Source organism: Centroberyx affinis, unplaced genomic scaffold (genome assembly GCF_046629955.1).
Source record: "Centroberyx affinis isolate AG114_WGS23_722 - 3 ecotype Tasmania unplaced genomic scaffold, CSIRO-AGI_Caff_v1 ptg004591l_1, whole genome shotgun sequence".
In the NCBI taxonomy this organism is placed as follows: domain Eukaryota; kingdom Metazoa; phylum Chordata; class Actinopteri; order Beryciformes; family Berycidae; genus Centroberyx; species Centroberyx affinis.
In genome coordinates this window covers 51,906-63,274 of record NW_027282209.1, presented here as the reverse complement: position 1 = coordinate 63,274, position 11,369 = coordinate 51,906, and the positions used below count along the sequence as shown (strand labels likewise).

Below are 11,369 nucleotides of genomic sequence, written 5' to 3'. Positions count from 1 at the left end.
CGCCCACCGTTACCTCCACACCAACAATAGAAGCAGTTATAGAATTAGGGATGTGGTGGTAAATCAAAAGATGGGTAAACTCAACATCATAAGGAAAACAACAATACAAATAGAAATTGCATTTACAAAAATGCATGAATTGGTGATGTGCAGGTAGAGATAATCATAAACCAAAATCAATTTTATTTTCAGAAATGTTTACTTTTTTCCCTTAAAATACCATATTCTCATATAACTTAGATCACTTTGATACTACTACAATGTAAACAGTAAATTTACCTCATACAGATTTATGTCAGCCCAAAATAGTTAACTCCATTTTGCAAATAAAAATGTGGATAATCTCAGTTTACATTTAATTATATACATTACTGTATATAATTCTGTACCAAGTCATGTCCTACAGTAAAAACATCCTCTCAGACTGGGTTCCTTCAGGACAAAATCTTCCCTGCATCTAATATAAGTTGCCACCAAAACTTCCAAACTCCTTATTTAAACAAGCTACATTTCTGGGGACAAAGTGGAGCAATAACTCAAGACATTATGACAAGACGTTATTATTTTATTGTTATTATTTTTTATTCTCCATTATAATATGAACTACAAGATCAAAGCTGGACTCACTTAGGCTAAGATGTGGACAGTGCCACATCCTGCCATACCCAGTTGATGTTGATGTACATCATAGAATATATTATGAGGAGGAATCTATCGTAAATTAAAATAGCATTCATTTGTTTGATTAGCATTTCTTATATTTATTTTTTCTTCTTTTTCCCGTTTTCTTGTAATATGTTGCCCAGCTGTTGTTTTGTCAATATCCCAATAAATACATTCTTCATAAAGTGACACATTTTAGGCTTTTATTTTGAATTCGAATTCGCCTCACTTCCTGTATTATTATGTCAATCTTCGGCAGCTTGACAGCAGAGGGAACATAAACGGATTATAGCCCGGGGAAAGACGCTCATGTGCCCAATGTGAAATAGCCTTACTCTTCGGTCCACTAATCTCCAAATTTTAACAAAATCACAGCGGCCAAATGATGAAAACTGGACTGAAAATAGGTCATCCCTATTTACTGCCCACTGTAATTAGGGAAATGGCGCAGCATTAAAATTTATGCTCAAATCCAAATATCTCTCCCTTGTCAGCCAATAATACTTTGAAACTAGATTGCAGAAGAAATATTATGAAATGATGCCCTCTAGTTGACAATTGTACCCTAAATAGTTTTGTGCTGCCATAATAAGAATTATTTCCTAATCACACACTGGATTATACTGTTATTAAACAGTCATTCACCAGAATGGAAATTAAATGCGTTTGACTATGAAAAAAAATAACATTCTTTTTGGCTGATTGTTTCAGAAAATGTATTTTACTGACCACTTTTAAGGCACGGACTGGCATCAAGCTATATCACAACCTTTTAACCTCAGATACCTTATTGATCATAATTCGTTGTTTTTGAAGTCCTTTCATGTTTCATGCCTTGCTTTGATATTTGTCACCTTGCTGTCATTGTTTTTACTGTTGATTTGATGTTTTTTGCTTCGTTATAAAGCGCTTTGTAACTGTTTAACTGTTTAAAGTGTAACATTATTATTATTGCTATTATTAGTATTCGTATTTTTATTATGATTCTTCTGCTTCTTTTATTGTTCCTAAATTCTGGGAGTGTCACTTTAAGTGGGCGTGGCCAATTACTCGTCATGTGATCTAATACGGAAGTCGGATACATTGATGGCTGAAAGTAACGAGCAGAAGGTCTCGCAAACAAACTTTCCGTCAAATTAAACTGATAAAAGTCGACAGGGCGGCGTCCAGTCGTCACAGTGAGTGTTTCCGTAATGGTCTGCGGACGCCTGTGATCATTCTGACAAAAATCAAGTCACTTGTGTACATTGTGCTGGTCATGGCTAGTGAAAGGACGAACAGCAAGTGAGGTAAGACGAGTATGCAAGCTAACTACTACTGAAGCTACAGCAGCTACTAGCTAGCCCCAGTACGTTCCATTCTTGTATGAGGAGAACCAAACTCTGTCAGTTTATTGTTTCCTTTGCTTAGCGGCGAAGTGAAAAACCCAGCAGAACATGACTTTGACCAGTTACTTATCATTAACGTTACTGTCGACTCTTCAATTCGGCCCAAATCCAATCGAGAAAATAGCACTTATTTCAATAACATTTTAATTTGTAGAAGTGGTTAGCCTGTTATTCCCGAAATCGTCTTCCACCGAAATACACCGTCGTAGGCGGTAGTGAGCAGTGTAAAACAATCCTTAAAGTTGATAAATTATAGAGATAAGCGCTGCTTAGTGGATTACACGAATGCCGAAATTACCAGAGAAATCTAGCGATTCAGAAAAGATCTTAAGTAATGTTTTGTGAGGTACCTTTGACGATAAACAAGGCGATATGAAATTGCCAGATATTTGAATTGAGTTTGGCGTGAAGGTCTGTCCATAGGAGAGAACTGCATGTATCGTAACGTTAGTTAGCCACTAGCTAGCTAATTGTGTTTGTAGCCCAGTCCACTCTTCTAATTAGCTTATGCCAACTTAACAGCTAATGCTGCCCGTCTACAGATCTGGTTTTGTGCTCTTTCAGCTCCGGTTGCATTCGTCTGTCGTGGTAGATTTGAAAGGTGAACCTGTCATGCCAGTCCCATCTATGGCAGAGCCTGCAGTGGATCACCAGAAACGGTTTCAGGCTGCCGTGGATGTCATCCATAACCTCCCTAAAAACGGTATGTAGCCTGTCCTAGCTTTATAATATATTAGCCAACGTTTTTCATGTCTCAGACGTCATGTGACAGTAAAGTTGGGACTGTTTGGATTGCACAGAAGGTTAATGATTCTCTACCTTTGGTGTTTTTGGGGTTGAATTGTGCAACCCAGTATTCAGTGTTAAGATATCAACCCTATTTCCAATACAACAAGCCTTACACCCTGGTGGTGGTGTAGCTTTGATGCTGCGGTTCTCTTTTGAATGTCACACCAAACTCCATTCAAAAACCTGGTGATTTCATGTGGCCTTGCTTATCAGCCATCATCATGCAAGACCTCTATGAAGGGTCACTGTAAGGGAACACTGTGGCGTCTCCTGCTTAATTCGGCATCTAGATAACCACCAAGCAGCACTTAATTTCAATAAAATCTCAACTTTGAATTGGTTCATACTGCTTGCCGCCATCCTCCACAGTCTGTTTTGGTGGAAGAAGATTGTAGGCGTAATAGATGAACCAATTCTTGAAGTTCAAATTTTATTGAAATAAGTGCTGCTTGGTGTATTGGATATATGCCGAATTGAATAGTGGCTTCTCATGATTTGTAACAGCTTCTACTATGCATGTACCTTTGCCAGTAAGCAAGGCGACACTAAACTGCCACATTTTTTAATGGACTTTGGTGTGATGTTCTCTCCATACAGGCATGAGCCCAAATTCATGCCATCCTCTCTTTTTCTCTTCATGTAGGAGAGAATGCGTCTCCTCATCCCTCCATAAGCACAAGAACTGGGATTCAATTCCCAGTAGCGGCACCTTCTGTTTTCCCTCTATCCAAATAAGGGGGGGAAAATGAGCAGACAGTTAAACAAACCTCCTAAAACACTGTGTCTTGTCTTCTAGGCTCCTACCAGCCCTCCTACAATGTGATGCTGCGCTTCTACAGCCTGTACAAGCAGGCTGTGTGCGGGCCCTGCACTGTGTCTCGACCCGGCTTCTGGGACCCAGTAGGACGCTACAAATGGTGTGTGTGTATGTATGCATGTGTATGTGTGTTGGGCAGGGCAGAGCCAGATATAACCAGATTCGGGACAGTTTTCAGTCACAAACACGCTGGCTGTTTAGTTGCCCCAGTACATGCCAAGAGCGTCACACCAAACTCCATTCAAAAAATCTGATCATTTAATGTGGCGTGGCTTATCGGCAAGAATCGTTAAGGACCAGTCTTCAATTCATCATGCATATAATTTACTAAGCAGTACTAACTGAAATATCATTTTAACTGTTAGCATTGGTTTACACTGCTGTCAGATCAGATTCAGACAAGGTCTTAAGTCATGTTTTGCGTGGTATGTATGTTTGCCCACAAGCAAATAAGCAAAGCAACATTAAATGTGTGACTGTGGCGCGGCATTCTCTCCTTTACAAGAGCGAAAGGAGCGAATCAGTTAGCTACTTAATTCCTCTCCATGGCTGTTGGTAAGTAACTGATAATTCTGTCAGCTAATCTCCACCATGCGGGCCAACTCGCCATGCAACGTCATGGGTTTTGTCAATTTGCAGCCAAGACCTCTTGGTTCTAGATAAGGGGCAGTAACATGGCATCTGTATTACAAGCCGGCCAAATTCTCCATCTTTGATACAAGGCCAAAGCTACATGCAGAACTATATATATATCTATACAACATTTGATTGTGTCTGTCTTGTATCTGACCTCTTACAAGCTGGGTTTCCATCCAAGTGTTTTTATATACAGTAAATTATGATGTATTGAATTAAGCTGAAATGAAACAGCAAATTTTGATTTAAAAAAATCCTAATTTTTCCGATGTTTTTATACTCATTCGAGGCAGAAATGTTTTTTGTCAATGTATTTTTTTTGTCAATTTGATATTATGTGCTAAATGGCAATGGGCACACATTTGCTGAATGAATATTAATACAGCGACGTTTGAGAGTATCTGTCCACCACAACCTATAACATACATGCTGTCTCTTACATGTGTAAAGCACCTGTCATGGTTGTTTGGACATTATTGTATGGATTAAAATAGTGTTAATAGTGCATGTCTTTGTTCTCACCGTCAGATGGTAAATCTCTATTTGACTGACTGTTGTGTCCATCAGGGATGCCTGGAGCCGCCTGGGAGAGATGAGCAGTGAGAGCGCCATGGCTGCATACGTGGACGAGATGAAGAAAGTGGCACAGGAGGTGAAGCACAAACTCATTCACAGATTCATTCATAGATTTAGCTGCAGCAGTGAAAGTTCACTCGGGATTTGGTGTCAGCTGCCAGCTCTTGAGAACGGCAATAAGTCACCAGGTGGCAAACGACTTTACATACACTGTACAGTATTTACGGATGTTATATCCAACATACAGGGTATCAATGTGTACGATATATACACAGCAAGTAGTCTGAGAGTATATAATAATATACAAAGCACAGGGACCTAGAGCAAATCTGAGAGTCAATTTAAGACAGACAGACTTAGTGATAGGATAGATAGAAGAGACTGAGAGAGAGTTAATGTTCTAGTCTTTATGTCCATGTCTATAGAGTGGGGCGACAAGCGATTTATGAATTTGTTTGATGTATGAATGTATGAATTTAGGCCTATAAGACAGGTGTATTTTCACATAAAAACATTCCATAGCACAGTTTAGAGAGGCAAGTTTCCCTAGACGGTTACACGTTCTAATCTCTGAACCATCTGCAAAAAACACCCCTGGATAAATAACGGATAAACAAAAAGTCTGTCTACTACAGGCTGTACAACTGTCATATCAGATTAACACGGAGACTATAACACTGTATCTGCCAGCCTCCCAGTCAATAAGGTTTTCCACTGCCGCCGCTAGGTCATCGACACCATGCCGATGAACGAGAAGACCGCCTCCATGTTCCACCACTTCGAGCCTCTCTACATGGTGATTGACGACATGCCGCGGCCGCCGGAGACGCTGCTCGGCCTCGGAGACGGTCAGTCGGCGGTCCCGAGGGAAAACTCTGACGAGGACTCGAATTCAGTTTCGCTGTTTAGTAAAAATGTTTCCCCATTCTTCCCAAGTTTAAAGAGGAACTAAACCCCAAACTCAAATCTGTGTAAAAAACCTGATATCTAAAGGTAAACGGCATGCTACTGAAATTTGCCGTCTGCTATTGGCTGATCTTTGGTGCCGAGGTGATGTCACCTTCAAGTGAGTAGACGTGATGACATCACCTGGCACCGACGATCAGCCAATAGCAGATGGCACTTTAAGAATGATGCTACATACAGTCCTCTATTATGATAGTATGGCAGTAAATGCATTAACGTTGGCCACTGTGATCTTAAATGGAAATATCAAAATCTTGTGAAATTCATGAATATAAACAATGACACAAATACTATTCCTGAGTCTTAAGACAAGTCTATAGGAAATGAATAGACTTCTGGTGACTTGCTGATTTTGCTGCTCACAATGTAAAAGTGATAAGAGTGTGTGTGTGTGTGTATTAGGTGTGAAAGGCAGTGAGCAGGTTGACAGCCCGGAGGAGGAGAAGGAGAAGAAGGAGGAGGAGAAGGAGGAGGAGAAGGAGAAGGAGAAGGAGGAGGAAAGACCTGAAGAAGAGGCTCCGGCTCCAGAGGCTCCGGCTCCAGAGCAGGACCTCAGTCCCTCTGAGTCCGCAGAGCTCACTGCCAACACGGTCCTCCACGGTACGTAACGGTAGACTTCTGCACACTGGATCCTCTATATTTCCGAGATATTGAATGATGAGCTTGAGGTGAAGGTGGGTGTGTATCATTTTGGAACAGAACGTTTCATGTGTACCTCTTGTGCTCCCGTAGACTCCGGCGTGTGCGAGGGCTTGGTGTTGACCAGCGACTCGGAGAGCGAGATCTTCTGCGACTCGGTGGACTCGGTGGAGCAACTGGGCAGCATCAAGGTACGACTGACCCCCGTCTTCCAAAAGGTGGTTGAATAGCAACATATACTGAACAAAAATACAGTATAAACCCAACACTTTTGGTTTTGCTCCCATTTTTCATGAGTTGAAATAAAAGATCTAAGACTTTTTCTATGCTCACAAAAGGCTTATTTCTCTCAAATTTTGTTCACAAATTTGTTTAAATCCGTGTTAGTGAGCACTTCTCCTTTGCCAAAATAATCCATCCACCTGACAGGTGTGGCATATCAAGATGCTGATTAAACTGAACTGAACTATGGATCTCACATGACTAGGGCTACAGATATGCATTAGACAGGCAAAGGAGAAGTGCTCACTAACACGGATTTAAACAAATTTGTGAACAAAATTTGAGAGAAATAAGCCTTTTGTGTGCATAGAAAAAGTTTTAGATCTTTTGTTTCAACTCATGAAAAATGGGAGCAAAACCAAAAGTGTTAATGCCACTAGGATGTAGCATGTTAGGATAGGTAAGGAATACGATAAGACAATGTGAAAAAATGGGATGTAAGTAAGGGTATAGAGAAAATGGGCGGGGTATCAAGCATAACATAACTGACAATTCTAACATGACATTAAATGAATGAGTTCCAGCATTATAAGGCAGTGCAGAAAAAAACAGCATTTGAAAATATACCAAAAGATGAAACATTTGCAGTGTGAAATAAGTGGGAAACTCTAAAGATATCAAGATAAATGCAATAAATAAGAGGGAGAGGGGAATATGAAGGAAGCAAATATGTGAGTTTTCAGTTGTGCAAAATGTACAAATACTTAGGAGTGAAAGTTTGATTTAAAGATTGTTTTCCGCCGACAGGCCGAAGCCGTCAAGTCCAACGGCCTGCAGAACGGCCACGCGTACTCTGAGTCGCCCCCCCCAGTCGAGTCCCACCAGCCGGACAGCGGTCCCGAGGCCAGGCAGGTCGGGGCGGGGCAAGGCGGCGAGGGGGCGGAGGACGGCAAGGGCCAAGGACCCGTCCGGAGGAGCCGGGACGGCGGGCGGGACGGCGCCTACCACGACTGGAGAGAACGTAAGCTGCCAGAGGGATTCTGGGAATTTAACGGGTTTATATTGAATTTTTGAGTCGTTTTTTCCACCTTTTATTCAGGGGAAAGTCAAACTCAAACTTTTGCTTGTAACTCCTCATCCATCTTTATGAGTTGACTGACAGTTTCACTACACCAGATGACAGGCCACTTCTTCCAGGTAGTAGCAGTTAGTTAGTTGAGAAGAAATTGAAATCTTGGCCCACACTTTGCAAATGGCTGCAGGGAAAAGTGTTCAGACGGCTTCCTAAACAAATGATTCCAGTGCCAAGCAGAACACCTGGACTTTGTTTTATTCAAACTAAGCAAATTCTAAGACTTAGTACCCCCCACCCCCCCCACCACACACACACACACACACATTTTTAGCACTGAAAAAGAAATCCTGCATCATATTTTGTATTGCAGTCAGAATTATCAGCAATAAAAATGTGATTTCATTTGCAGATAAGAGTAAGTAGCAGATAAGAGTGTTACCAACACATACACTGACTTCAACATTTCAGTTCAACATAGTCAAGCTGTCTTTGCCTTAGCCGGCTTCACACAACATTGGCGATCCTGGATAACCGGTCTCACCCAGCTGGTTATCAACCGTCAACCCAGCATTCACCTATCCAGCTGTGAGCGCGTTGACACGAAAGAGGCGGGGCTTGTGACAAACAGCCAATCACACGCAACGTGGACACCCGCAGAGCAACTATTGAAAAGGAACTATATAAACACACAACTAGAATATAAAAAGAAGCGGTAGAAAACAACATAATCAAACAATAAAAACAATACACTATAAATATTTGTTGGCTTATGTAAACATATGTTGCTGACAAAAGTGTGTATGGGAAAGAAATGGGTAACATTTGTTTTCTTCTCTCATGAAGAACAAACTGTAATGAATAAATATGAGCAATACAAAAGCATCATAACAGTGAAAAGTAACAGTGCTGCTGCTGCCAAGGCTAGAGAGGAAAACTACAAATGGTGTAAATGTGTAAATACTTATCACTGCTTGTCATTAACACAGTGTTCATTGTTCTCATTGTTTCATATCCACCTAATAAATCCGATATCCGCAGGCGGCGTCCCCCAGGGCAGCCCGAGGCGCCCGAGCCGCGGGGCCCCCGTCGCGGGCGGCGGGCCGGCCGGGGGGAGGGGACGGCTCGGAGGGCGGGGCCGAGCGGCCGCGGGACGCCCAGCTGCAGCAGCAGATCGTCCTGGCCCTGCGCCGCCTCCGGGAGGACATGAGGAGCGTCATGGACCGGCTGGAGGCGGTGGAGAGGCTCGCCGCCACACACGTAAGCTCCTCCAGAACCATAGAGACTCCACAGTTGACTCTCAAATATTCTAGCTAACTATTCTAACTATGGCTGTCAGCTTCATAGAGACTCATAATGACTAAATATACACTGCTGTCAAAAGTTTGGACACACCTGATTGAATTTACTGTGTTTTTATTCTCTTAAAGCCATTTTGATCTAGTCTTCTGCTTAAATGCTTGAAATTAGTTTCTTAGACAAATATAAACAGTGAAGTTGATCCTATGTATGAATTTCTTTCCAAAGCCTTTTGCCTTTCCATCGAGGGCAAAGGGCAGCTACTTTAAAGAATCTAAAATATAAGATAGTTTGGATTTGTTTAACACTTTTTTGGTCGCTCCATAATTCCATTTGTGTTATTTCATAGTTTTGATGTCTTTACTGTTATTCTAAAATGTGGAATATAGTAAAAATAAAGCAAAATGTGGTGTGTCCAAACCTTTGACTGGTAGTGTATAACAACCTGGCTAGAAAGAGAGAAAGTCATTGTTGTGGTTCTATATAGTAATGTCAAAAGTTTTTTTTTTTATGGCAATGAATTTAATTGTATGTTCAGATCCACATGATATTATTTATCAAAGGGGAAAGTGAATGGGGATTGTAACCAACAGGGATGCTAGTTGCCTCTTTCCCTCCCCATATGGGCATTTTTAAGTAATATATGATCTTTATCGACCTCTGTTGGCGACCAATAGGAACTGCAACAACATCCATAGAACTCACCTCCTCCTTTACAAGTCTCTGGTACAAAATGAGTAGAGTAGTGAGAATAAAAAAGGTGTGGACAGGCCTGCTTCGAAACTAGAAATAAAGTGTATATAAGGAGATGGAGGTGGATTTTCCCATAAGCTCTCCTCTGTGTTCCCATCTCACTGCTCTCTTCTGTGTTGTGTGTGTGTGTGTGTGTGTGTGTGTGTGTGTGTGTGTGTGTGTGTGACAGGCCCAGAGTTCAGACTGGAGACCGTGCCTGAAGTGCGCAGCCGCCGCAGAACAAGAGGTGAGGATGACAGTGTCTCTTAACTCTCGACAGCTCTTGGGAAGAAGCTTGATGAAGTGTCATATTTCCTCTGATATTAAGAGGATGTTTCCATTTCCCCCTCAGGAGGACAAATGGTGGCCGTTCGACGTGTCCGGTCGGACCGTCCTGCTCCTGCTGCTGTGGCCGCTGGTGGCGCAGGGCCTGGTCGTCCTGCTGAGGAAAGCCCAAAGGCGAAGTCGCGCCTCTTCGTGAAGCCGCCCCCCCCCCCCCCCCGCCCCCCTCCCCGCTCAGAACGGATTAATCCCAGTGTGAATTCATAGGAAGGGGTTTCCTCAGCCTTTACGGTGCGCGACTCTTAAGAGAAAAGACCCTCGCCCCTCATTCTACGTTGCACAGCAGAGGGAGAGGAGTTCACAGACTTGTCCTGTCTGCTTGGAGAGAAATGTATCGGGTTCTGTTGTAAAGCTCAGGTTCCGGAAATGATTCGTCTCCCTCACTAACAGGAATTAATCTTAATTTAAATTATTCAACTTGATTATGCACCTCACTCCCACTTCTTTCGGGGGTCGTAGCGAGTGTGTGTTCCATTTACTGTTGTTTTTTTTGCTACCTGCATAAGCTCAATTTTCCCCGGTATTATACAGAATATTGTCTATTCATATTCGGGATATGAACGCTCAAACAAACACTTTATCTTGAGTATGGCCTTAGCCGGGGTCAGATCTATATCCGTGATGTAACGCACATGTAAATGCACTCGGTGTCTATTACAGCTGCTTTCCACCCGCAGTAGTGAATCTGTTGAGGATGCTCTTCGTTCAATCAAGCAGTGAATTCAATCATGAAGTCGTGGTGCGAATGCATCTGTCACTTTGAAGGCCACTGTCTAAAATGTCCGCTAGACCAAAACTGTGAAAGTCACCGGTTCTGAGTGGGCGTCGTTCATACAGTACGTAATGTTGGATTGCTGTGAGTGTTGAGGTACAGTTCTGTATTGGCTCTGGTTACACTTGTCATCTATATCTAGATTTTGTAGATCCAAAAATCCACATTTTTTTTTCTGGCACATCCAGAACTGTCACTCAAGTGTGGTTGCATGTGAAATGACAAGTGTAACCGCAGCCATCGTCACCAGTGTGGTTGGGAGAACTATTTTCACAACTGTTATATGAACAACCATGTCTTACAATGAAGCATGAGCTCAAATTAAAAAGATATATATTGAATAGAAGGTTGAACTGTGTCCCTGAAATCTGTCTGGCAGACTTTTTGAAAACTTGATCATTACAGAATACAAAAAAAAATCCTGGTTCGGGGCAAAGAAAATCACACAAGTCCATG

General features: G+C 42.1%; 1 protein-coding gene across 1 annotated transcript; it reads left to right on the top strand.

Moving 5' to 3' along the window:
• Positions 1 to 1,742: 1,742 nt before the first annotated feature.
• Positions 1,743 to 11,256, top strand: acbd4 (acyl-CoA binding domain containing 4). Its single transcript, XM_071544477.1, is given in 12 exon segments — positions 1,743 to 1,952; positions 2,616 to 2,754; positions 3,637 to 3,757; positions 4,861 to 4,945; positions 5,597 to 5,717; positions 6,238 to 6,435; positions 6,568 to 6,665; positions 7,504 to 7,717; positions 8,810 to 8,876; positions 8,878 to 9,028; positions 9,996 to 10,046; positions 10,152 to 11,256. Coding segments are annotated over 11 exon segments (1,326 nt in total). The 5' UTR covers positions 1,743 to 1,952; positions 2,616 to 2,663; the 3' UTR covers positions 10,281 to 11,256.
• Positions 11,257 to 11,369: the final 113 nt, after the last annotated feature.